The sequence below is a fragment of the Hippoglossus stenolepis genome, chromosome 4, assembly GCF_022539355.2.
Source record: "Hippoglossus stenolepis isolate QCI-W04-F060 chromosome 4, HSTE1.2, whole genome shotgun sequence".
In the NCBI taxonomy this organism is placed as follows: Eukaryota; Metazoa; Chordata; class Actinopteri; order Pleuronectiformes; family Pleuronectidae; genus Hippoglossus; species Hippoglossus stenolepis.
Window position 1 is genome coordinate 7,904,647 of NC_061486.1, and position 27,984 is coordinate 7,932,630.

Below are 27,984 nucleotides of genomic sequence, written 5' to 3' on the forward strand. Positions count from 1 at the left end.
TATAAATATTTATTTCTGGTTCCATTTCTAGCCCTAGATTTGAAAATGTTTTTTCTCTCTGTAGTGATGAAAAAATCTGATAATGGGACAATTAGAGGAACTAGAGGTTGAAAATAGTTTATTTTAGACTTTAAACAACCCAAATCAAAGCTTTCTTGCTCCCGAGTCCAACATCTTATCGTCTTTGTTTTGATTGCAGGCCTGTTTCTTGTCCCTCTCTCATGATCTCTGTTGTTTCAGCTGGCTTTGGCTCACTGCCAGGGAGGCTGTGGCCACCACATGATTTCTATCCTTTTCATCATCCCTGACAGCAGCTTAGACAAGTTCATCAGACAGATCACGGACAGACACTTTAATGGAAGGAGCTGCGTTGGCATCTCGTGTGGTAGATATGGGCGGGTTGAGTAAGAAGCTTTTCTGCTGCGGGTGGGTTCCCCAGGCCCACAGAGAGGAACTCTACCACGTTCTGAGGATGACGGGGCCTCTGGTAAGGACCGGCACAGTTTACTAACCCGTCTCTGTCTGTTAGCGACCGTGTGGGCTCGGGCTGCTCTTGCTGATTTGGACGACTGAAGATGGATGATAGAGCTGGTTTCATTAAAACACTTAACCCATGTCGTGGCTTGTCTCTCCAGCTTCTCTCTCGAATCCTCAATTACCTCCTTCCATTTGTGGTTACCATGTTCTGTGGGCGTCTGGGAAATGAGGTGATGGCTGGCTACGGGTTAGCCTCTGCTGTAAGTAAGCTGCAGTGCTGTGGTGTGGAGGCCAACACGAGAAACATGAAGAATTCTACATCAAACTAATTTAAGCATGTTTTATTTTCATTTCAGACTATTAATATCACCTCTTTAGCAACAGGGTATGGACTGGGCTTGACATGTGACACATTGGTCTCTCAGGTCTGGATATACATTTTGAGAATTCACTGTTTGTTTGTTTGTTTTGTTTTGTTTTTTTTCCACCGACCTCTGACTCCCCTCCTTGAAAGTGTAAATATCTTGTGCAGACATTTGGTGGAAAGAACCTGCTGCGGGTGGGGGTGATCCTTCAGCGGGGCATCATCATCCTGCTGTTGTTCTGTCTGCCCTGCTGGGGTCTGCTGCTCAACGCCCAGCCCATCCTGTTATGTGTGGGCCAGGACCCTGAGGTGGCCAGGTTAGAAATTGAGACATCATCCTCTGGACTTCACCAAACAGTATCTCTGTATTCAAATCACAGATTGACTGAATCTTTAAACACAATATAGTATAGTATAGTATTCCAAATATTGACCCATTGACCTCTGCTACATCAGTTGATATCTCAATTTAATAGCAGTTTGAATTCTGCTCATGTATTTTAATGATTTACAATATTTAAAGGGCCTTTTGCTCTTCTGTCTGTCCGGGGGAACCCGTGTCGAGGTTTTAAGGCCTATGAGGCAAACTTTGACTTATGAATATGGGCTATACAAATACAATTTGACTTGACATGTATTGTATATATAAACTATTTGCATTATTAGATTTTGATCAATAAGGAACAAAATTAGTTAATAAAAGCTGAAGCCTGCATGTTGTTTGTTTCTTGTCTTTAATTTGAACTGAATACAGCCTATTGATTTCAGAATAGCCCAGCTGTATATCACAGCCTTCCTCCCTGCTGTACCTGTGAGTCCCGACTCAACTCTCATCTTTATGCAACAATCCATCTAATTTTCAGTTTTAATTTTTTCTGCATGATAAATAAATCAATCTTTCTTTGCAGGCAATGTTTCTGCATCATCTTCAGGTTTCTTATCTCCAGAACCAGGTGCATTGATGTCCTAAACCAATTCTGTGCTCATTCTGTATCATCTTATGTCGGTATTGATGGGAAAGCTCTAAGTGGCAGTAATCACGTTGCCTGGTGTTTGTGTACTCAGGGTATAATATTGCCACAAATGTATGCTGCTGCTCTGGCAAACATAGCAAACGTGCTGACAAACTACATCTTTCTTCACTGGCTGGATCTGGAGGTAAGGTAGGTGTACTCACACATCAGTAAAAATGTTAAATCTCAATAAACATGATTACACACACTGACATCCCTGCATCTGTGTGTGTGTGTGTGTGTGTTACAGTGGATCTGCTGCAGCCAACACACTCTCTCAGATTTACATCTGTGTGTTTCTGTTTGCTTACATCCGGTGGAAGAAGATGCATGTGAACACATGGGGAGGTGAGTGACAGTCATATTCCAATCAATCAAATTTTATTTGTTTAGCCCATATTCACGAATCACAATTTGTCTCATAGGGCTTAAGAAGGTGCAGCATCCTCTGTTCTTAACCCTCAACAAGAATAAAATTATATCAGAATTTAAAAACCTCAGAGAGAGCCACATGTGAGGATCCCTCTCCCAGGACGGACAGAAGTGCAATAGATGCAACATGAAACTGAGAATATCAACAACATTTTTACAACATTGATAAGAAGAAACAGTTTGTAACATAAAGGAAAAATGTGTCAATGTTTAAAGTATTTATATATAAGAAAAATAATAGTAGAATATGTCATTAGGTGTTTTGTGTGTCAAGCAGTCTTGTTGTAATCATATCATCAATAGTCCACGATCAGCTACTGGACACTGGTTGTTTTCTCTGTGTATAAGTGAGTGTGTCTCTCCCCCTGCAGGCTGGTCTGTGGAATCGCTGCAGGAATGGGGCTCCTTTATGAAACTGGCCATTCCCAGTACACTGATGAAGTGCTTCGAGTGGTGGGTTTATGACCTGGGGGGATTCTTTGCAGGTAATCCATTTATTTTCATTTCTGTTTCATAGGAGCAGATTTAAACTTTGAGTCGTGGATGTGATTCCCTCCTTGTCTCTGATGATCAGGAATGCTGGGTGAAGATGAGCTGGCAGCACAACATGTTGTGATGATGGTTGCATTAATAACCTACATGGTAACTACTGCTACTTAAACCGATTCTGCAGTCAGAGTGCTACATTCTCAAATTTAAAAAACAGTTTTCATATGTGAACTTAAGTTTGTTTTTCAGATTCATTGAATTTATGAGCACTATCAGGAGAAAATGCTTTTTTCATACCTTAACTGAAATGCTGAATCCATAGTGCCCTCTGGGTATTCAAGCTGCAGCATGTGCCCGTGTGGGTAACGCTCTCGGTGCAGGAGACAGTGCCAGGGCAATTCTTACCAGCAAGGTTTCCCTCACTCTTGCAGGTCAGTTTTTTTTCTCACTGTTATTTCATTGTCCTCGAGATGATTATTCTTATATTATTATTGCACATTTATTTTTTAAATATACATTGTAATCTATTCTGTGTGTTCATCTTGTTATTAACATTGTTCTGTCCTTTAATACTACTCACAACTACTCACAAGAGTTTCCCTGCAATTTCTTTTCCCACACGATGACACTTAACATTAATAATAAACATCTTGAATCTATTTGTATTTTGTGTCTCTGCTGTTTGACGGATCTCACAGCTCCTCTCTTTCAGGCAGCATCGCAGTCGTTGAGGGTCTGGTGCTTTGCTCCACTAAATCCGTGATTGGCTTCGTCTTCACCTCTGATGAGTGAGTCTCCAAACTATCCCTCGCTCACTTTACTGTGACTGTTCAAGTGCTGGTGCTGCACATAAAGACTTAGCGGGATAAAAAGATGTTAATTATAAACCTGATTCCAGGAAGATCATAAATCTGGTCTCCCACTTGATGAACGCGTACTGTTTCCTTCAGTTCTTCGATGGTCTTGTGGTGAGAATTGTTTTTATCCTGCAGCACATACATTTGTATTACATGCTCATTTATCCAAACATATGGAGGCCAGTGGAGTGACAGCGCATCATAATCAGAGATATTTTCTGTTTGCATCCTAGTGTGTGTGCACCGGCATCTTCTTGGGCGCGGGCAAACAGAAGATACCAGCTGTGGCTAATCTCATTGGATACTACTGCATAGGCCTTTTACTTGGTGCTACTCTAATGTTCGTTGCAAAGCTGGGAGTTCTGGGTAATTGCATGAAACACAAAACTTTTTTTAATGAAGCCCGCTGTGTACATATAACTGACTAATCCATCTTTTTCTCTGCAGGGTTTTGGCTGGGGCTGCTGGTCTGTGTCATTTTACAATCCACCTTCTACATCATTGTCATCTTCAAGCTGAACTGGGAGAAGATTACCGAAGAGGTACTGAACGCAGGGACACTGAATTTGGTCTTGAAGTCGGTTACTGAGACACTGTGATTGCAGAGGCTTCTACATTTTTCACACGTGAGATCACGAGTACTTGAAAACTGGGTTTAATCTTTCAGACGGTGATTCGAGCTCAGAAAAACACTCACATCACATTGTTACGGGCAACTGCTGATGTAGACGCCGCGGGTGACAACACAGCAAGTAATGACAACGTAAGTAACTGAAAAGTGTTTGGTCTCTGTATGATCTCACATAATGAAGTCATGGAGAATATTATTTTTTCTCCCAGCCTGTGCATGGCTACACGTCTGTGAGACCCGGGGGCCATGACGGGAGCACTGAGACACAAGGGGGACCGCAGCAGAACAGAGGTGGTCTCTCCACCACCCAGCTGGTGCTCAGACGAGGCCTCACTATGCTGGCAGCAGTTGGGCTTCTGGCTGTGGGAGCGAGTGTGCACCTCCTTGTGCCCTTACCAGAGACACTGCCTACAATTGCCAACTATACTATGGACTTGGTCAATACTACGTACACTCCTGATCAAATCTTCTCCACCGCGTTGCTCCCAAATGAAGAGTCAGACAGACCTTGAGAGTTTAAATTCACCTCGATGTTTCTGTTTATTGCTAGAAACACACAGGTGCTCAAACCCTCTTTGGTTTGACTCATTGTCTTTTTCCGCTTGGAGAAGATTTCGCCTTCTTCGTTCTCTCCGCTCTGTGCTCATCTTCACATCTGCCTCTCTGCTGTCCTGCCCTGACATCCTGCGCTGCAAACATCTGCATCACGCTGAGCTGGTGGCTGACGAGTTTCTCCGAGCTGGTCAACTGCTCAACAGTCTTTTCTCGGGTTCATGTCAGCAGTTTGGTGATCAGTAGGTTCATAATGATCCCAGCAGCTAAGATGAAAAGCATGGCGGCCAGAACCAACCCCCTTCGCAGAACCGCAGCCCGGTGACTCAGCTTCATCTTCATGTCAACCAGCTCCACCATGTCTGTGTTGTCATGGTAGTAAGTTTGATCATCTGGCTGCTGACCTGCACACGCACACACACACACACAAACACACACACACACAACACACACACACACACACATAAACGTCACACTTTCATTTCAGCTTGGACTTTAAAATGATCAAACTCTATCTTAAACTTTTTTAAGAAAAAAAACTTGATATTTGCATGAAACTGTTCATTGACAATGTAAAATAAACAGTTTTAAATGATATATTTTTTAAATATTTACAGTAGACAGCTGTTTATAAATGATTAAGCCAGTTTACTTGCTAATGTCAAATACACAGCATATGCTCACACTTGTTAGCAATACTAAATGGTATATTATGACTATATTATATATATATTATATTTATTACAGCCATAATGGTGGTTATGGAGAATTTTAACTTGAGGGAATCTGTGATGAATCTATCAAGCTAGTTGCTGAACGTTTTACTTGTGTATTTATGACTCAAATGATTAAGCCAAGTCAATATTTGTTTCGTTGATCAACCATTTGAATAATTTATCAAGCACAAATTATTTGCAATTACCAATTCAAGGACATCGCCTGAAACTTTGCCTGAAGCATTTTTACTATTTTCAGCGAGCAAGACTGGGTTTGTGTCAATTTATCTTGTTATTTGTGTTCTTCAGCAGAGATACAATGATAATGACTATATAGTTCCAGCAGAATAGTAGTGACCAGTTTTTACAACGTGAATTTACATCTAAACAGACTTCTGATTGTTTCCAGTGCTGATATTTTTCAATAACAATATAAAATGGTGAAGTTGCTGCACTATCTCTCTCACTTGTTTCTGTGGAGCTCTCAATCACCCCCGCTCGGACTTGAGCCTGGAGGGAAAAACAAAAACAACACACATTTTATTCATAGAGAAGTTAGTTGCATTAGGGCCTTTTATAATTTATAAAGATTTACCTCTGCATACTAACCTCGACTGTCACTTTAGTCCAGTTCAATTTTATCAGGTAGAAAATGAGAAATATGGATTGCAGGGACACACATGTAAACAAGCCTGTCCACAGACCTATAAAAGAAATTAGCGGCTTGAAAAGAGTAGCAAACAAATGTTGATGCCACGGTGAGGTCATACTTAAAAGAAAAACAGAAACTGTAAGGAGCACCAGTCAACAATGTTTTACAAAGCAGCAGAAGGCTAAACAACATCTCTGCTGTAATCTTACCCTTGATTCCTAATTTGGCTGCAAACATCAGTGGCACGCCGATCGGGAAACCGATGCAATAAAACCCGATAAAGTTGCAAATAGCCCCAACTTTCTGTTTACCGGCTCCTCGTATAACGCCACCCGAGGCAGCCTAGTCACAAAAAACATAAAAACATACAAGCGGTTAGACTTGCCAAACACGCCTGTGTGTTTGGCAAGATCCTGACGTAATGGAAGATGGAAACTTACTGCAATTGCATCCAGGAGAACAAACGGAGCATAGAAGGATATGACATCAGCGACTCTTTCCCTGATTTGTCTGTTGGTAAAGAAGAAAACGTTGGAAATGTAGTGTCTGACTCTGTAGGAAAGGTTTGTGTGTATTATTTCTGAACATGGTGCAGTTCCGTCCTATCTTAATATTTACTTTCATTGCCATTATTCTCGAGTGATGCTGCCAAGCACGAGGCCACTTGTCAGAAACATTCACCTCAAGTAAATATCTAACAGAATATGGAGATAAGTTCACAGTTTTCTTTCCAGGCAATGACTCACAAAATGGTGAAAGGTCATTTAACACATGTTATCTCCCTCTGACTTCACACTGTATGTGTTTATGTGACACATTATATTTTACACGCAAGGAGAATTCTGGTGACAAAAACATACTCACTCATCAAATGTAAAAACATATGAGATATGATTCTTCAGACTCCCGATGAGAATCGCCAGACACACAGACACTGACGCTGTGGTGCAGAGTAACATTGTGATTTGTGATTCAAATTAGAATTGTATAACAAGAATTTAGGTGACATCTCATCTTTAAATACACATTTAACTGGATATAAGTAAATATGATTAGATTCTGTTAGAGTGTTAACTGACCTGCACAGATAACTGTCATCTTGGCAGACAGCTTGGCCTGCTCTGTTTGTCCGGCTCCCAAAGCATTTCCAACTCTTACACTGCCTGCCACACTAAAACCCGATGGGAACTCAAAACAAAACAAAATACAACATTAATATGAAGTTGCACTGCATGAATACACAAGAACAATTTGATGTATGTTCATTATTTATCACCATGTATGCAACATTTGCCAGCTCATACACGACCGATTGAGCGCCGAGTTCCACCTCACTGATCAGACCTGTCGATGACAAGCTGCTGTTAGATTTCAGACCCACTTCACCTCATTCACTTCAGGTGATTCGAAAATAACAATGTGATCCGTGATCAGTACCTGCCAGAAAACTTCCAATCTCATACGTCCACCACTCAACGCACAACATGATCATGCTGGGCACGGCCAAGTGGATGTACGAGCTCCAGTCCAGCAGGCACTGTTTGGACCAGCCTGTGTAGTCCAACAGTGAATCAATTAGAAACTCAAATTCATCAAACTGTCGGTCTGTCTGTATCTTTACAAGGTGAACTGTCTTTACTTCAAACAATGTTGTGGAATAACTGTCATGAAACACTGAGAATATGAAAAATATACCGTTAAATAAAGTCTTTGTGTCATTTCTGGGGACAACGACCATATTTTATATCACATTGTTCTTTCTATGTTCAGGCTCATGATTTAAAATATACTATAATACACCAGCATTTCAAATAAAAACTGGAAAATTAAGCAATGAAGAGCAAACAAAAAAAGAACTAATATAATTCTTCAGGTCATACGACGTAGTTTATGCCTACGGGGTGTTAAAAATGGAAAATCGCAATAACTTTTCTCCATTAACAGGTTCTCCATGTAAACATTTGAATTTGTTCAAGTCAACACGTTACAATTTTTTCCTCCAAGTTAAAGAACCACACTAAACTTTCACCATGTTGTGTTTTAGATATTTCTTATCAACATAGTATTTTTTTTACCTTGAACTGTCAAAGAAGCACTGAAAAGCTTTTTGTTTTCTGATATCCAATAACTACAGACTTGTAACTACAGCTCTAAATATTTTATTAAAACTCTCTTCCATTTCTTACTATAAAATTGTATTTTCTTTTGCCTCCTGAGCAGCAGCTTTATTCTGTTCCTCTGAGTTTTGGTCCTGGCTTTAATAAGTCATTATAACACATGCTGAGGGAAACCACTGGAGCCTCTTGTTTTATGCAGGATCACTTCCTGCCAATTTAAATGTACCTACCTGACCAGGTGGCCTTGTGAAGACCTTGCCACATGATGTAAGCAAAGAGAAGTCCAGCCATGAGGAACTGGGAGAGAGTGTTGGCCAAAGCAGAGCCGCTGTAAAAAGAGGATTTCATGGTGTGATCCTCGTCATGTGACGCTTCCAGTGCTGATGAGTGTGAATGAGTCATGTTCAAGGAATGCTACTCACGCTACTCCCATATTGAATACGTGGAGCACCATGTAGTTAATGAGAGCGTTGAAGAGATTGACCACAAATCCTGTGATGACCTGTGGCCATATGATGCCCTGAAGGAAAAATACAACACATTAGTCGCACAATGACAGAAAGTGAGAAACTACGATGACTGTCGGAGATCCTCAGTGGTTTTCTCCTACTGTGTCTTCCTCCCTTCTCCAGACAGAAGATGTATAATTTAACAAATCCTTGATACATCCTGATGCCTTTGGGGCTGAACCATTTTTTTAAACTATTAAATAGAACGCTGTTGTGAGATGTTAGAATCTACTGAACAACGGCTTCATTCACCGAATCAGAAAACACAAAACCAATCAAACACATGCTCCAAATGGAGGCTTGTGGTTTTCTACATATTTATTTTAAGGTCCTTGACATGGAAACGTTCCGGCAGCCTCAAGCTCATTACCATCTGAATTGAGAGAGTATTAATCTCTAATGTCACATCAGTATGCTGCCTGCGGAGCCACACTGAGGCCAAATGAATAGAGGGCTGACTAATAGAATTCTTCCTCTATATTTGATATCATAGACTCTGTGGCCTCCTTCATAGAGACTCAGAAAAGCTCATCAAGAAGTTATTTAATGTTGAATAATAACAGACTTACCTGGTTTTGTAGAAATTTGGTTTGTAATGAATACATAAATGTAGCCTGGAAATAGAAAACAATAAAGATATTCATAATTAATAAGAAATCAATAAAAAAAACACATTATAAAACTAACTCAGCAGAGCACATATCTCCGCCAAGGCCCAACCGTCCCCTTCAATTCAATGTTGGGCCATGGTTTTGTGTGAAACCACACTTCGGCCTACATGTGCCATCAAAGCCTGAAGCAGCATGTCCCTCCAGGACTCCGTCTCCCAGGGGCCATTAAAAACCAGAGCAAGGAACTCAATGTCCCAGAGGGCATCAACTTCACACAGAGGGGTGGAAACCCCCCCCAGGGACACAGGTTTCAACTCCCATTGGTCACTCTGGACCCCATGAGGTCACCGGGCCAATATAAGCTAGGTTCTCCAGCTTCTCGAGCTCTTTTTCTACACTCCCTCCAAGGAGAGAAGGCGGTCGAGCCTCTTCATCCTCTTCCTACGATCCTTCCACAGGAGGGAAGGCTGTCGAGCCTCTTCTCCAGCTCACATCTTCTCTTCCCATCCAACTCTTCGAGAGGAGCACAAAGGTGCAGCTTCCAGCTCATCTTACCAAGGAAACCTCTTCGCACTCCAAGCTCTGCCAACCCTTCAAGCAGCGACTCAATGTCCTGCTGTAAGAACTTCAAACAGCAACTGAACTCAACCGAAACCAGCAAGACGACACAAAACTGCGAACTGCACAGCAACTTCCGTTTTCCCCTTTCCACGGACTGGTAACACAACTGGGCTTAATAATTATACTAAGCTAAGCAAGACTGTTTATTCGATTCTGTGTGAGGTTTATAAGTTTGATTTGTGGTGTTGTGATATTTTGGGTACAAGTTATTGAGAAAGTAATGTTAGTCTGTTATGCTCTTCACAGTCTTTCGTTGCATCCAATCTAGTAACTTCCTCTAATTTGGCACACACACAGACACACGCATAACTCTTCACCTCATTATCTCTACAGGTCGTAAACATTCCAATAGGTGGGGGAAGGGTGTTATCTCTTTGGCCAGCCACCATCTTGAAAGCACGCTGACTCACACAGACACACGCACATACCTATCTTTGTTTAGCAATTAGACCGTTAGTAATTTGTGTTTTTATACTTTATTATATTCATAATAAATGTTTTTCTTTCACAAATGTTTTTTTATTAATGTTGCATAAGTGAATTTCGCCAACCTCTACACTGTCAAGAACCCCATATCTTTCAACTTAGCTAACTATCTATATGGTAATTTTGGTTATAGTTATTAATTTAATTGTTAATCAGAGTTCCAAAATTTGTAGTTAGAACCTTAATCTATGAGACTTAATCAATAAATTGGCTATCTTTTCCCTTCCTTTGAAGGGTGGTGCCCCGAGGTAACTTTAATCAATTAAAGTTATTATTTAATATTAATAATAAAATATTAATATCTAATATTTTATTTTGATAACCAAATTTATTGAATGCCGAAAGGCACACCATTTTATGGTATCACGTTTGATGCATTATGGCACAACATCAATCAGGCTGCACCAAATTGGACCATGAGTCATGTTCCACCCCTCCACACCGTCAGTGTTACCTGTATTCACCAAGGTAATGTAACTGAGTTCAAGTTCTCGTTAGTCGAGAGAGACCTGAGTAAAGAAGAAGAAATAGAACAAACAACTAACATCAAAAAAGATGACAGACAAGTCTAAATAGGTCAAACGTCCAATAATGATCATGTTGAGATAAAATGATCATGGCGCTAAGATCTGGAAGCAGTCTTCTCAAGTGCAATATAAACCCACAGGTATTTTACTAAGTTAATTTGTGGAGGTATGTTTGTCATTGGGAAACCGGTTAGTTCAGAGTTTGGAACGCATTTTTAATATTTAACATTAGTCGTCTGGTCACATTTACATGTATGTTAATCAATGTGCACTGATCTTTCTAAAATAAAAAGAGTATGAACATAATAAGACATACTTACAGGAAGTGCTGGCATGAAAATGTTGACGTACAGCTGAGCCAACCTAGAGAGACAGAGTATCCATCAAATTCAACTAGAAATAACGAGCAGTGGGGAGGGCAGTGTACTTTGAGACCATCTGACCTGGCCACCTCTGGTTTCTGTCTGACCGCCAGCAGAATGAGCTCCGTGTTGATGAGGATCGCCCAGCAGGGGAAACACGCCAGAATCAAAATGAGGATGGCCCGCTGCAGGATGACCCCGACTCTCAGGAGGTTATGACTCCCAAAGGTCTAAACCCAGAGAGGAGGAGGAGGATATTATTATCTTTTTTTATTATTATTTTAATCATTTTCTTAAATTAAAGACTAGTGACAATACTTAAGAATAAATATGTGTCAGGTTGTCAGAGTCATACCTGAGAAATCAGTGTATCACATGCCGATGCCATACCATATCCTATGGATATACCTGTCACATTGATAACCTGAAGAACACAAACAGTGGTTGGTTGTTTTCTGTTGCTCTGCAGGTTGAACTTTCACCGTGAGAACTGGGGCAGGGCGATGCGGCCAAAAATGTTATTGAGATAAAAATGTTCATAGCAGTCGATATCGATAATTATCAAAATGAATGTCACATAATTATTTCTGTGAAGTTAAAAGGTTCAGTGTGTAAGATTTAGGTGAAAGGGATCTATTGGCAGAAATTGAATATGAAATAATCCTAGTGATGTTTTCACGAGTGTGTTTCATCTAGTTTGTACAAATTGTTGTTTTCTTCACCCTAGAATGGGCCTTTATATTTAAATACTTTAATATTTACATCGTAGTGGGTCCTCTCTACGGAGGCAGACATGTTGTTTACAGTCCAAGCTTGACAAACTAAATATTTTGTAAAAGTTCAGCTGAAATATGAAACTTCACCACTAGATGTCACTACATTCTACACACTGAACCTTTAAAGACTGATTTGTGCTTGGTCAACAGCGAAACATTTTACAAACCTGGAGTAGAACGATTATCACTATATCTCCTGACAGGGCTTGGACAAATCATAACAGATATATCGATCTATATATATATATTGAACTATTGTTATATTGCTAGTGCAGAAAATTACAATACGATAATAAATGTTATAATTTGATCGCCCAGTCCAGGTGAGAACATTATTACACGTTATTGTATTGTACTTACTGCTATGGCCAAAGACACTCCTGCCAGCTCTGTCCTCCCCAGATGACCACAGAAGATGGTGCTGACCAAACTCACCATAAACACCATGAGCTGGGACAGAATCTGCACTCAACAAAAAAGATATGACTATGTGTTTCCATTACATATTAAATATACAAACATACATACTTTATCACACAATTTCAATGTGAAGGGTCACATATCATGTGAATACATCAAATAACTACAGAGGGATCTGATTCAATGTCTGTTTTTTGTATATATTTATGTATAAGTTTAACTTGAAGTCATTCACAAGTATATCTTACATTGTATTTTCTCTTATTTTAATTATTTTACCTCTATTTTATCTTTACTACTTGCACTATGATGTATTACATGTTACTGTCCTCTTGTTGTACCCTTACACTTGTGAAGCACTTTGGTCAACCAAGTAGTTTTAACTGTGCTATATAAATAAAATTAACATTGACATTGACAAGTTCTTTCATATAGAAAACACTTAAATTAAATGTGACCAGGTGATAAAGTTACATGGAAATAATTGAAATACATTAGTCAGGCGGTATGTGTGTGATGTGAATGAAGTCAAAATGAAAGGAAATTAGCTGGAATCATTCATTATTATTATTATTATTATTATTATTATTATTGATTCGATTCGATTCGACACTGACTGTAAATGACAGTAAAGGACTCACCACTGGTCCGGCCAGTTTACACAGCTCTGTTACTTCTGTCCTGACACCGACCGGGAACAAGGTGCGGATCCGCCTCACGACGCGCTGTGTCCCGTCGGAGAAACTCGAACTCAGGCGGCTGATCTCCATGATTCCGCGGCTACAAGTGGTTCAATGTCAGTGTTTCAGATCCCACACCTTCGGTTTGCTCAGGACCTGTGTGTATGAATCATGTTGTCACGTGCAATCAGCGGCAGTCACTTACTTCCTGTCATCCTGACTTTGATGTTATGTAACTCGATACATATTCTATTTAATTTTATTCTACCCTCATGGATAAAGTAAAAGTACATATCTTTACTTTCAGGAGTATTCATTTTGTTCATTGCTGTTTTCTTGACCCCCCACTAACATTCTTGTGAATTTTGCACAATAAAGTTTATTCAAAGGGAGAAAAAGTCAGAGAACCACAGTCAAAGGTCAAGTGTCAGGAAATAGGAACTAAAAACCTCAACTTCCCAAATCTCTTATTTCAATAAAAAAATGATATTAGAACTTAAAAAGTTCTAAAACTTTCCAATTACACAGCAATCTTATTCCTCTCATATACATAGGCTGCTATAGAGCAGATTTCGGGCAGATTTTTTTTCTTTTTTCGCAGAAGATACAAATCTTGTTATTCCTGCAGGAACAAGTTAATAACTGCAAGGTAACGGTATTATTGGCTAATGCTTTGATAACAACTCGGTTAAGTGGCTTTTGTAGCTTCTAAGAGCATTAAGCATTTCATTGTGACAGTCCAAGCTGAGGAACAACCTGATTTGCTAGTTCTCTCCATCACGATTGCCATGAGCGTCAGAAGTCTTTTGTGTGAACAAGTTGTTCTGTGCACACAAGATCTTAATTGTGTGTGAACAAGTTAAAATCCTGTGTGCACAAGTTATTAAGCTAAGTGCACAGGAAAAAAACACTTCAACTGTCCTGACCTGGGTGCTCCGTAACATACTTTATGAACAAATTATATCATTACTGATTCTGTGGATTTATTTATTTATGTAAACATGTTTTGTTATGTAATTTCTTATCTTAAAAAATTGCAATATAGGATTTTGTTGGTTTCACTAATTTCCAGTACCATAATTCATCGTACTTGACAAAAAAAGGGGGCGTATGTGTATGTGTGAGTGAAACTTGGTGCAGCTTGACTGAATTGTAAGGGGACTTTTTGGGCGTTGGCAGAGAAATGTGCTCTGTTTTGGTTAAATCAATAAAACAGTTCTCATTTTCATTGCAGATGCAAATTGCAAACATGTTGCCTTGTTTCAGGAATGTAAATTCTGACCGCGGCTTTTTTTCATATTGATTTCCATTAGATGATGACGACAGGCCGAAGCAGTTGTTAATGACCATGAGTTCTGTAAATGTCGTGGCTGAAATATAAAACCTGACATAACAACTTTTCAGTCACAAGTTATCTGAATGCATTGACAACAACATGTTTTACGAAATCGTCAGTTGTCTGTCGTCGTGATGCAACCATTTACCTTTTCGTCGACATCATCAGTTTTATTGCATCATCTCACCAGGTTTTTCTAAGTTTGTGAATCCAACAAGGACACTGACAAATCGTTTTTTCCCCTGTCATTAGGCACAAACTCTCATACACGCCTTTTAATTATGCATTGGCAATGCAACATGATTTTAAGTAATCAAATTTCCTTGGGAAATATTAAGAATGCATCGATAGATATGTGGATGAATGCTTAGGGGACACAAATGATTGTGTGCAGGAAAGACACAACTGGGATTTGAACCATAGGATCTCAGGAACCCTGGAAAATGAATGCTGCTGGCACTCATCCTACATTTATATTTCATTATTTATTATTGAAACACATTTAATGAGAGTGGAAGAGAGTCTTTCTTTCTTTCTTTCTTTACTTGTGTAGTAAACAAACTGGATAAAAGAGGAGTTTTCCTCCTTGTATTATTTCCAGGCCTTACAGGTTGTTGTTTGATGCTGCATTAAGCCAACAGATGGAGCCATTTCTCCATCAACTGACCGTCCTCAAAAGAATCGATACTTCACCACAACTGATCACGCATTACGGTCCACACCATCAAGTGTAGACCACGGGGTGAACATTTAATCTGAATCGAATTAAAATGGTCAAACGATTCTTACCTCCTTTTGGCAGTAGGTGGTGCTATCACTATCACTACACCACCTTTGATACACAACATGTGTCAAAAGTGACTTGGCTCAGTTTTTATTTTCTATTTCTTTGCTTTGAATGAATTTCATCATTCAGAATTTCAGGTATTCCCCAATTAACTTGTTTATGATCATCACAAATCCTTATTTAAATTTTTCCACTGTTACTTTTTGAATTTTTTTTCACTTTTGTATCACTACCCTTCTAATGGAGTTAAAAATTACCCATATTCATTTCCTATGTAATTTCATGCACGAGTGTTTCTCTGCTATATGTTTGAAATACATGTACTTTATCATTTAATATTATAAGTATTCTTGAAATATCTTCTCAAACATATCTCATTATTTTTCTACCTTTTTTTACTTTATAAATAAACATAAATTTTGTATTTCTACATCGCTTTTACACACATGGGTCAAAAATGACCCGTACAGTATGTATTCACTACCTAGCACCTACCATTCATTTCATACAGCTGCTTTTGCACATCTGATGAATGTAAGTCTTATTTTACAATCCATTACTGGTGAGAAAGACAAATATGTACAATACTAACTAGCTGTTAGCTAGCTAGCTTCTTTTCTGGCTAGCTAACAATATCAATAAAATAAAACTCGAAATATAACAGTATATACTTAATAGACTGATTGATATGCATTTCAAAATATGCTTTGTGTTAGTATTAATATAGCTGGTCGCAATCGTTTCAGACTTAAGGCTGCATGAAGAACAGGATGAGGAAAATGAGGAGCTAATTCTTGGTCTTGATTCCGAGTCTGAAATCTCTGATGCTGAGGACTTGGACTATGCAAAGAAACACCCAGCCATGCATGAAATAACACAGGAAATGAATACGGGTCATTTTTGAGAAGTGAGAAAAAGATGGCAGATGAAACTATAATTCTAGAGGCAAGTGAGCGGGAATCAGAACTCAGACAGGAGAAAGAGAATCTGCAAATCAAAACCTGGAGCTCTTTCAATTGCTGGTACAGTGACAGTCGATAATATTTTTTGTCCGGTCATGATACACCTGTTGAGCCATTTTGCCACAACCATTTCCAATTTCTCCAGAATACGTACATTTTTCACCAGGCCTGATGCGCCCGCGAAGTTTGGTGAGTTTTCGCGTATGTTCAAGCCGTCAAAAAAATGTGATAAATCTTCCTGAATAATCAAACGATAGGCATCAGGGCCTTGGCACTGTTGGTCAATGTGGTAACCCCTGACTACCTGATGTTGTCCTCAGTTTAACTAATAAAAGTATCGGATTACTTTGTGTGAAGTAAATTTATTTAATTAAAGTAGGTTTAAGGATTACTTTTTGGTGTAACTGTAAAGGCCAATGGATTGTTAATATAATGTATTTTATTTTGGCTACATTTTATTTGAATATGGCCAAAAAATAATCGAATGAATCTATTTTGCTGAGCTATCATTCATGTTCTTAACTCATTTCAGAAAGATGTGAGATCATAACAGGGATTGTAAAGTTTCTAATTTTAGTAAATTCAGGATTATTCAAAGTAATGTGAAGTGGTTTGTAGTGTTCTGTTAGAGGACATGCTCAACTCAGCAGTGTTTCCTAAAATGTACTGTGCTGTGTTGATAAATCCAAAAACAACGTGTGTTGAAGGTAAGCTCTTTCTCACAGGTTCAATCCCTGAGACTTAACTACCAGGTTGTGCGCTGGCGAGACATTCAAATATCTGACCACCAGGACATAAAAACAATCACAACAATCAACATCTCTTTTGCAAGAGGCTCAAAGAGGAGGACTGCTCATCTTGTTTGTTACAACCTCAGCATCAGGTGGTGCTGTCCTGTAGGTCTGAGAGAAAGACGTCACTAGTTTGGAAAAGGGGGTGCACCACAATGTCTGTGCTTTGTTTTAAGATGCAAGAGAAAAAACAGGCGGACAACTCTGTGAATGTCAATCTGGGGCGGAATTGACCCGGCAGAGAGAGGGACACAATAGTAGGGTTGCACTGCCTCAACCTCTTATTACACCTAAAAATGCCCTTTTTCAGAATGAAGCATAGACCACATGACCTGTGGTCATACAGCGTCCAATGAGTCATCCTTCACCCTGCTTTTGAGCATGCAACTGTGTGGCACATGCAAAAGAAGTGTCTGAGAGGGGAATTTTCCCTAAGGTGCAGGGTTCTGGGTGCATTTCCTGGCAAGAGGTAAACCTGTGGCATCTCTCAGAGAGCTCCAGTAAACATGAAGTAACTGTAAAGAGAGTATGATTCTGAAATGAAGCGTCTTTCTCGTGATAGAGGTGTGTAGTTCTTGTGGATCACAGTTTTCTCCAGGGTTTGGACTGAATGATCCAATAAGCATGGAAATAATTGGCATGTCTGGATCCACCAAAGGCCCCAGGTTAGAAATGAGCTGCTGGGATTACGGTCCAATTCCTTCTCCTATATCTGCAATGTGTGCAGTGTTTCGTTTATCCCGGAATATGACAAGGCTCCATGTTTGCTGTGCGGTCATATGACTTAAAAGCACAACTTAATTCAGGATGTGTTGACGCAGGTGATAAAACAGGACACACCTGAATGACCTCATGATGTCAGTAGCTTCTCTGCTTTGCTAAAACATATTGACTTCTTGGCCCTGAGACTCGCTTTGCCTATTGGCTATTGAGCCTTGTAAATACTTGCAGCCATATATGTGGTTACCTGGCTGGTTGACTGATGGACAAACAGAAAGCATAGATGGCTTAAAATCTGAATGATTCCCTGTGATAGTCCAATCGACACGGGCCACGGGAGGTGAGCTGTGCTGTCCTGAAAATCACACTGATGAAAACTCTATGGACATAAAGATTTTTTTTAGGTGAACTGAACCTTTTTCTGTGGCAGTGTCGTCACATCTTGTCAGGAATCCAGTCACAGCACTGTTAGAGTATTTGTTATAATTTTCAAATAATTGAAAACAGTGTTAATCAGCCACAGATTTTGTATTTATTCATCTTGATCAGGAGACTTTCAGGTAATAAGTGTAATGATATCCATATAATTCCTCCAAGGAAGTGATTGTAAGGCCACCAGTAGTTTAGCCTATAGTCTGTGTAGATGTCCTCTGGCTTGAGAATGCAAAGAAAGGCCCTCTGTCCTCTTCTGGACCGTAAAGCTTCTGACTTGACTTTTGTCCACAACTTAATTGGATGTTCGGACTGAAACTGAAACAAGTCAAGGATTGATTGTATCAGACAGGCTCCATATTGTGCTCATGTGAAACTGATACAGGAAAGGTGGAGGGCCATTGTGGCTTAAAAAAAAAACTTTCCATCCCCAAAATGCAACAGGTGGACAAGACCCAAAATGTTCTTTTTGACCTTTTGCTCCCTGGAAGATTCTCTCAAATCCTTTATGACTTTATTTGTCTGGAAGTAACTTATTAAGCAGGCTACGTGCTTGCTCTGCAACAACAGCACCTAGTTAATAACAAGTTAATAGAAATGTGTTTTGGGGGGTTTACCAGAGGTCTCGTGTGTGCAGTCAGTTACATCATGAACCTCCAGCACTGAGAACAATTCCTACTGAAGCATTACATGTATATATAGCCAATAATGGAGGCTATGATACTAGAGGATGTGTTTCAATTGGATAATGAGTGGGTGGCTGAGAGGCAGCAAAGGGAGAGAAAGACACTGTAATTACATACGTTTTTTGGTTATTTTTTTCATAGTAGGACACAAGATCATAGTGATCTGAAAGGCGCAATGCACCCAACTGCTTGTTAACCACTTTTAATTGTCCAAAAGAACTGAGGGTAGAACTCTGACATTTCTTTCTCCGTGCTGCAGTGTCACATGATGCCACCAACATGTTTTGGCACCATGTGTTGTTTATGTGGCTTATGATTCCCTGTGAAATACACTGCTCATGTGTATATGTAATATAGATCAATGAGTAAATTCTCTGGGGTCTTTAAACGGAGACATGTGAAATTGCCTCTTTGACCTCACAGCATTTGTGATGCACGGCAGCGGTTTATCTGCCTTGACCCTTGGCTCACGCAGCGTCTCGTCAAGAGGACAATGACACAGAGCTTTTGCCTACATGCATTAGGTGTGGCCTTTCAGTGCGGGATTACTGAGACTTGCCACACTGTGTTTATGGGATTATATCAGCTTTACACACGAGACGAGAGGTCATAAACAAGAGGCAGCGGAACACGTGTGTGCTTCAAAACACAGGGAACGGTCGTATTCACTTGAGATAACGTTGCCTGGGGATGAAAGTGGGATGTGTTATTGTTTTGGACGACAATGACACGGAGACAGTTAAGATTTTCTTTTAAAAACTTAACATTTTTATTATTTAATAATACTGCATGCACAACTCTGGCTATATCATACAAAATTGGTTATATTATATTAGCAAAGAGTTTGTCTGTGCTGTGTTCTTACAGTGTTATCAAATCTGTGTTTATAAAGAGAATATAACAAGAATGAAACATTAAAACTCATTATAACACATGTCTCTTATTCTTTATAGTTTGTCCCAAGCAGTTTATTATTTATTGATGTTTTCCACTGTTCATTTCAAGATGCTTCATTCATCATTCATGTGCAAAAGTTTTTTAATTTAAAAACTATGTACAGTGATTATTAAATACCACTTTATTGTAATTCAGACAGAATTCATTACTGCAGTGGGACATTTCACAGTGTCAGCACTTATTGACATATTGACTGACATATTGAAAATGTAGCTACAGTACAATGAGTCAGTGTGTTTGCACAAGGCAGATACAGAGTGATCACATCTGCAGCGATGATACGTTTCAAAGTTCAACTGATGCTGGAAGTGTCACATCCCCTCAGACAAACAGGTCAACACAGGGTGCATGTGTTTACTTGTTGTCAGGTCTTTGTTGTGATGAACACATCAGCCCATTCTCTATAAATACCAAGATGGCTAACAAATTCAAAATACAGTACAGAGAAGCGGTGGTGGTGGTGGAAGAAGCATTTAAGTAAAAGTAGTATCATTGCAAGTAAAAGTATTGCATTCAGTATTTTACTTAAGTTAAAATATTGCCACAAAAAAGTATCAAAGGTACAGCATACAGACCCTTATTACAGCATACAGACTACCCTGTTATTTTATTATTACTAATGTATTAACATGATCGCAGAATGTTACTTATTGTATGTGGTTGAGTTGCGGATAATTATACCAAGTTTAATCTATAACTAGTTACTATTTATTACAAAAACCTGATGTTTTCAGTTTAAAATCTTATAAAACAAAGCAACTTAGTAACTACAGCTGTCAGATAATAAATATGTGTAAATAACTGTAAGGTAGAATTAGAAGTGATATCAAATGTAAATCCTTAAGTAAAGTAAAACTGAACTTAAGTGCTGGACTTGGGTAAATGTGCTAAGTATCAGACAGAATGGCTTATTCCTACTAAGGTGTGACGACATGTGATTGTGCAAAACATCTTTCACCGCATGAGCTCCTTTAATTACCCTTGGTTTCAAAAACAGTCGGTTTGAATGGTGTCTTTAGAAAAAACTGCTGGATATAAATTCTGACAGTATATAAATTCTGTCAAACTTGTTTTACGAGCATTAAAGGGTCTTTCTTTAAAGACAATTTTTTTTTAAATTTAATTCTTCACCTACTCTTCTTCCATTCCCAGTCATATCCATCACCACTTTCTCTCTTCTCAAGCGTTACTCAGGTGTCAAATAAGACAAGCCATGTGGGGCTTGTGTCCTAACAGCACTCGGACGCACACTGTCCATATAGTCCTACGCTGCTGCTCTGACCAGAGTTTGTGGCACTTTGTGGACAGCGAGGGGAGGGTGTGCGTGGATCATCTCCTCTGGTGGAGCCAGGCTCACACCCCGGTGACGTTGGCCCAGGCGGGGAAGGTCTCCAGGTCAAACATGGCCTTGCCCCAGCTGTTGATGGCCAGTGTGATGCAGAGGATGCCAATGATGTTCATGACGATTCCTGTTCTGGCCTGTTAGAAAAAAAGGAGCATATACAAATAAACTTTATTGTTAGATGAGAAGACAGATACCTGTGACATCATTATCAATACCTGATGAGTATCTGTGGCCTGGTCAGAACAGCATGCAGATCTATTTTCAGACTTTTGCCTTTAGTTTGTTACCTGAACCAGTTCCTGTGAATGTTTTTGGATGTGTGCACCCAACGCTGTTTGTATAAAATCACTATACCCTCATATCTATCGGGTGAATATAAGGCAGCAGCCAGAAGCCTGGTTGCTTAGATTAGTTTAGGATAAAGCCTGGAAACATGGTGGAAACAGCTAACCTGGCTTTGTCACAGAAACTGCCTGTTTAACAATTTGTGCGACTTTTTGGCTTCAGATTAAACAAACTAAACATAATGAGGCTATGTGTGTTTATGCTCTGCTAAGATAACTCTGCCCTCAAAAATTCAGAAACAGCGTAACAGTGGACTCACAGCGACGGCATCCTCACCGTATAATTTAACAGAATAAACACAAGGCACCGCTGCATCACTCACCATGTCAGAAACCTTGAGGTATCCATAAGAGAAGACGATGGCGTTCGGAGGAGTGGCCACAGGCAGCATGAAGGCGAACGAGGCACTCAGAGTACACGGCACCATGACGTACAGTGGGTTGATTCCAATGGACTGAGACTGCAATAATCACACAGAGAGCTTCAACGGTCTGAGACAGGGATGAACACAGCTTTGATCACAAAATCCTCCTTTTCCTCCATCTGGCTGTTTTTTCTGCAACCGTAATCACTGACTCATGATTCCGTGGGAAATGTGTATAATTCTAGGCGGAGTGAAAACTCTCATTAGGTGAGTGTAATTAAGATGTAATTCCTACAAGCTTGGGGCTGAGTCATGATATCTAAAATAGAAGAGCGCGACAACTGTGGCGATAATGGCAGACTGCTGAGATGGAGAAAGCATAACTCTGTGGACTTTGCTTCCGAATTACATATCCCGTCGCGCGGCAGCTTTCACGTATACAATAATTTCTGCCTCTCAAAATAAACAATGGGTGAAAAGACTAAAACTTTATATTTAGTCTTCTTTAAACAGTAGGCTGTATACATCAGCTCACCGCGATGAGAGCGTTTTCTCATGTCAGAGGTTTAAATCAAATGGTAAAGATTCCCTTGACAGGATGACACAGAAAGTGACATGCCACAAACCGGGACGGCCGCAAATTGTCATCTCTCCACTTTCAGCTGTATGTAACTGATCCAATGCTCTTTTTCTTTGACTCTTTTCTCTCGATCTCTATTTTCACACAAGTGTCCTGTGCACCCACTTGGCGTCCCCCCTCTATAAATATCTATGTGAATACCCCTGCTTGGCACCGTCTTTTGCAAACCAGCTTTGGTGTTGTCTCGAGTGCTTGACTAGAAGGCACAGTGATGCCATTCTTCAGCCGCAGCGGGGTGGGCAGCACCACAATTCATTGAGCTGGATTGATGCGTTTGGCAGGTTATCAATGGGAGGAGGGGCCAGGGGAAAGGGACCAAAACACATTCAGCCTGAATGAGAAACTAAATGGGCGACCAAACAAGGGAAAATAGGCTGATTCTGACTGGAAGTGGTTTCAACGCTGGATTGCAATTGGGGAAATTGGTTCAAAAGAGGTTACATGGCAAGGCACATGTCGGTGAAGATTCACGATCATCCAGGTCAGGGTGTTTCTGAACGCTACACAAAGGCAACCGGAGTTTCTTGTGTTTCTTCAAGAACTTTCACCTCTATTTTCAAAAAGGGTTTGGGCCACAAGAGTTATAGTGGGAATGGGGGTTGGCTACATCCACAGCAGAATGTTTTAAATGCATAAGTTATGCTGTGATACGCAATTATTTTACGTTCGTGGGAAGATGAAATAATTCAGCTTTCAAAACTGTAATAACTTCCCACAAATGTAATGATGGCTTCTTTCAACCCTGCGTTCAAACCTCTCTCTCTCTCTCTCTCTCTCTCTCTCTCTCTCTCTCTCTCTCTCTCTCTCTCTCTCTCTCTCTCTCTCTCTCTCTGAAAACTTACCATTGAGGCTAAGACAGGTAGGAAGAGCGTCGCCGTCGCCACATTACTCGTGCACTCAGTGAAGGTAGCAATCAGTAGGCACAAAATGATAGCAATTGCCCAGGGAGGTATACTTTGCAGGGGAGTCATTTGATCGCCCATCCACTGTGAGAGTCCTGATACCTAAAGGGAAACACAAAACATTAGGGCTGAGCTCTTTTCTGGAAGTAGTCTTCATCTGTTTGGATCAGTTCAAACTTCTCATTTACTATGAGTGCACTCTAGTTCAGGTCTGTGTATAAGAATGTGTTCAGGCACCTCTATGGCACGAAAGGTGCAACATTAATAAAACAAATGATATTACACAGGTCTCAGCAATATGGCCAAAAATGTTATCAAGATGAAAATGTTTATATCAGTAGATATCGGTAATGAACACGATAGATGTCATATTATTATTTAGTTTAAGCTTAAAGACTGAGGAATGAAGGTTGTGGTTTTAAATTCTTCTTTTATGGGCAGAGAACGACCAACACTCGATGAACAGCACAACATTTGCTCGATCGATCATTTGTTGTACCTCCTCACTGTGTTTGCACAATGCATAACCATTATATCCAAGTATATTGGACTTTTGTTTTATTGATATTGATGAAAATTCAATTTCAATAACTATGGATATTGTTTTATGGCCCAACCCTGATATAACATTAAAAACTGAAGGTTCTTTATTGTTATTCTCTTGTGCAATGTGAACCCAATACAGGAACAATGGACTCTGCCACTAAAAATAAAAACAAGCTAGTATACAGAGCGTTAGTCATAAAAGGGTATTATGCTTTATAAATAAATAGACTGAATGACAATTGCTAAAAAACACATACAAAATCTCAAGGATTCTAACTTTAAACACACCAGATGATGAACCCATCAACACACTTCCCCATCTTGAGACGTTATAATTCTTCCCGTAATGTAGTTAAGCTCTTGGCCCATTTCACTATGATCATTGCCACTTACTTCACTGCCTTTGGCCAGAGCAAAGCCTCCTCCAAGAAGAAGCACGATGCCCCACGGTAACTTCTTCTGAGCGACTTTCCAGGTGAGCAGAGCTGGAGTTGGGCCAGGAGGTGGAGGAGGAACTACAGAGCCATTATAAGTGGGATCAATGTCAAATCATTGCACAGAACTCCCCCCCTCTCAAAACGTATATAATCAGAAATGATAGATATTCTGGCAGAATGACGGCTCAACCTGTGTCTAAGCTGTGATTTCTCCTTGAACAGAAACTTGGGGGTTTAGACGGCAGGACAAAGAGAAGGACGGCGATGAAGATGGCCACGGTGGCATCTGTCACATACCTGAGCGGTGGAGTGAGGAGAGGATTCACAAACACTGTTATATCAAAGTTTTAACAACAGTGTATGAGTGAAACGTTTGAATTACCCATCCAAAACTTCAGTATACACACTCTGCTTTGGAGTTGAAGAGTTCTGTCGCCCAGCCATTGACAAAGCCAGGATCCCTTGTGAACCACAAAACCACCAGCAGAGTGAAGAGCCCCAGGACACTGATCTCCCCGAAGGACATGGGCCCCAGCAGGCGGTGCTGCTCGCGGATCACATTATAGGCAGCGATATCCTTCTCTGTCTTCACAGATCCACAGCCCCACGTCTTCTTAAAGCTAGAGGAAACACGCGGAGGAAAGAAAAAAACTGTGTCACCTCTACACTCCTCATGCGGCTAAAGTCTCTTGACGTTGTTTCAAGTCTCTGTCACTATAATTAGGCTTTAACCATCAAAAAACTCACTTAAATCCCATGAAGACAAATTGCAGCCAAAGCCAGGCCAGCATGAGCATGAGGATCATGTTTGGGAAGGCAAAGCCAAACCAGGAGGCAAAGTTAATCACATCTCCATTTTGAGGAAACAGTCTAAGCAAAAAACGACAAGAGGAAATACAATATGTCAATTAACATGATAGTAAATACTGCAGTACTACTCCGACATGACGTGGAAACACTCACTGATTCATCTGGCCTTTGAGCACCAGATTGGGACCAGTTCCCGTCAGTGTGGCGGTGCCTCCGATGCTGGCAGCGTAGCAAACACAAAGGGTCATCCCTTTACACATTTTCCGCCTTTCTGCTGCCTCCTGATGCCTGGCAGCCTCCACTGTGGCATCTAAGAAAGTCACCACCACTGTGCCTTCAATTAAAAAGCAAGGAATAAAAGTGTTACTTGCAGCAATAAGTAGAGAAAGTCAATGATGCTGTGCAAGTTCTTAAAACTGTTTTCTTGGCCAAACAAGTTGGGACGTTTCTTGGCCCGTGGCCCACCTTGTCCGTCGCTCTGTTTCTCTGTCTGAGGCTGTTTGCTGTCACTCTCTGACGTCTGGTCCTGCTCCTCTGAGCTGAGGATCTGAGGTACTTCTGCCTCGCTGTTGTTGAGCTGACTCAACACTGCTTGGACGATCGGCACCATCATGGCCGTGGTGGCCGTGTTACTGATCCACATGGACAAGAAGGCTGTAACTCCCATGAATCCCAACATCAATCTGCAAAGATCAAAGATCAACATGTTGGACTTGGACTGACAGAGGGGACATCGGGTGTTTTATAACAACAAAGGAAGACATTGTCAGACATTTATGACGGCAATGAAAAGCTCAGGTGTGACGTGACTGATTAGATATGCTTTGTAAATGTAGGTCTAAAAAGGTGACAAGCCAAACAGACAAGGTGCTGTGGAGGTGTGGAACGGAGCCACTCACAGCGCCGGACGCACACCGACAAAGAGCAGCACCCTCAAGGCGATGCGCTTGTGTAGATTCCAGTGCTCCACGGCAACTGCAACCATCAGCCCCCCCACAAACAACAGGTTTGTGTCCTTCAGGTACTGCATGCAGACCTGAAACAGCAGGGCCGCACAGAGGAAGAGGGTGTGAGCCAAAATGCATCATCGCTGAACAATTCCTGCACACGTAACGTTTGCTAAGTTCACTTACGTCTTTGGATTGCATGATGCCAAAAAAGGGGAAAAGGAGGGTTGGGAGAAGAGCGGTTACAGCCAATGGTAGCACCTCTGTGCACCAGTACACCGCCATCAAGATGATCACATAGGCACATTCTGCCTCCTGTGGACAAACATGTAAACATTTATCAGCAAATACAAGCAAACAAACATTTTTAAGGTGATTTTAGGGTTAAGATCCTTTGTGAAAGGTGACAAAGTTTGTGTTACATAATTTTTTCAATGGGATGTTATGGTGGTTTAAAGGGTAAAGATAAGTAGACTTCTTTGATACCGGCTTGCACATTTAATGAGCTCAATAAACACCCCTTTATTTATTATTATCATTATTTTACGACATAATAAATTGACATGTTTTTAGATTGATTCTTTAAAAAATCCCTTGTAACAAAACCTTCTATCACCAGTGGCCAGTGAATGCTTATCTCTGCACACAGCACCTTTGTTCATGTTGGACTCAGGCATGCCTCCACTCTGTGTGTCCTTGTCTGTGCCCATCATAACAATCATAACATGCTTAGAGCCTGTGTGCAAAGTGGACGTGGATCCCTTTGACTGTGTGTTCCCACGCTGGACGTGACCCCTCGTGTTAACAACAAGGAGTTAAACTAACAGGGCTCCGGAGTGCAGCAGCCTCGGGCAACACCGGACAGTTCTCATGCACAGGCACTGCGCACTTGGCGCATCAACAGGTGCAGGAGGGAACCAGTGCAGACTCAGTGCATTTTATGGACAAAATAAAAACATCTATGTCGCAGTGAGTGTGAGGATAGATTTAGTTCCTTTTTTGTGTAAAAACTGCATAAATACGCAGTGACGTTTTTCTCTAATAAAACAGGTATTTAAACATTTTAATTAAAGAAATTCTCATGAGGTACGTGTTGGCAAATAATGACAGATCCAACGCTCTAATTGTTTTACGCACAGATTTCAAGCAGCACTTGTAAGAATGTGGCCAGGTTTCTTTTTCTACGTCAATGTGTGGTTTCAACCTCATTTAAAAAAACTACATACCGGCGTCCCGATCACCAGAGGCAGCGGGAGAAGGAGTAACGGAGCAGACAGGAGGATCAGCCCGTTCTTCGCGGAGCGCAGATGTCTGAGGAATGTCATCCTGCAGGAGCACGGAGAATAGGAGGCTCCTGCACCAAGGGTCCCGCTTTTAGAGGCGCCCAGGGGAGGAGAGGAGGAGAGGGGGAGGGGGAGTCCCGGGGAACATAAAGGAAGGAGGCGAATCACAATGAGGAGAGAGAGAGAGAGAGAGAGAGAGAGAGAGAGAGAGAGAGAGAGAGAGAGCGAGCGAGAGAGAGAGATCAAGCACACCCCCAAACACACACACACACCAAAACAAAAGAAGTAACAGACTAATTTATTCATCCAGACAATCAACAAAAAGTTTCCTGTCATTATTTAATTAACTTCCTACAGAGTTTACTCTATTATTATTATTATTATTGTTGTTGTTGTTGTTGT

At 40.5% G+C, this 27,984-nt stretch overlaps 3 protein-coding genes across 3 annotated transcripts; 1 reads left to right on the forward strand and 2 right to left on the reverse strand.

The window, feature by feature from the left end:
* The first annotated feature begins 314 nt into the window (after positions 1–314).
* On the forward strand, positions 315–5,988 carry LOC118106752 (multidrug and toxin extrusion protein 1). Its single transcript, XM_035155519.2, has 17 exons — positions 315–487; positions 636–737; positions 834–902; positions 1,010–1,158; positions 1,610–1,652; positions 1,750–1,794; positions 1,907–2,004; positions 2,105–2,202; positions 2,658–2,771; positions 2,861–2,928; positions 3,098–3,206; positions 3,488–3,563; positions 3,674–3,743; positions 3,866–3,998; positions 4,080–4,174; positions 4,300–4,395; positions 4,473–5,988. Exons 1-17 carry the CDS (start codon positions 356–358, stop codon positions 4,773–4,775), a joined length of 1,800 nt encoding a protein of 599 aa, XP_035011410.1. The 5' UTR covers positions 315–355; the 3' UTR covers positions 4,776–5,988.
* On the reverse strand, positions 4,779–13,458 carry slc47a3 (solute carrier family 47 member 3). The gene is made up of 17 exons (XM_035155520.2): positions 13,254–13,458; positions 12,553–12,654; positions 11,772–11,840; positions 11,498–11,646; positions 11,375–11,417; positions 9,379–9,423; positions 8,723–8,820; positions 8,531–8,628; positions 7,621–7,734; positions 7,460–7,527; positions 7,263–7,371; positions 7,048–7,123; positions 6,624–6,693; positions 6,393–6,525; positions 6,141–6,235; positions 5,999–6,041; positions 4,779–5,219 (listed from the first exon to the last, which is right to left on the reverse strand). The coding sequence occupies exons 1-17, from the start codon at positions 13,380–13,382 to the stop codon at positions 5,035–5,037; spliced, it is 1,626 nt and encodes a 541-aa protein (XP_035011411.1). The 5' UTR covers positions 13,383–13,458; the 3' UTR covers positions 4,779–5,034.
* Positions 13,459–19,751: 6,293 nt separating this feature from the next.
* On the reverse strand, positions 19,752–27,678 carry slc13a5b (solute carrier family 13 member 5b). The gene is made up of 12 exons (XM_035154631.2): positions 27,526–27,678; positions 26,486–26,614; positions 26,252–26,388; positions 25,818–26,035; positions 25,506–25,686; positions 25,290–25,412; positions 24,950–25,162; positions 24,733–24,839; positions 24,499–24,620; positions 23,500–23,661; positions 21,976–22,113; positions 19,752–21,442 (listed from the first exon to the last, which is right to left on the reverse strand). The coding sequence occupies exons 1-12, from the start codon at positions 27,622–27,624 to the stop codon at positions 21,317–21,319; spliced, it is 1,755 nt and encodes a 584-aa protein (XP_035010522.1). The 5' UTR covers positions 27,625–27,678; the 3' UTR covers positions 19,752–21,316.
* Positions 27,679–27,984: the final 306 nt, after the last annotated feature.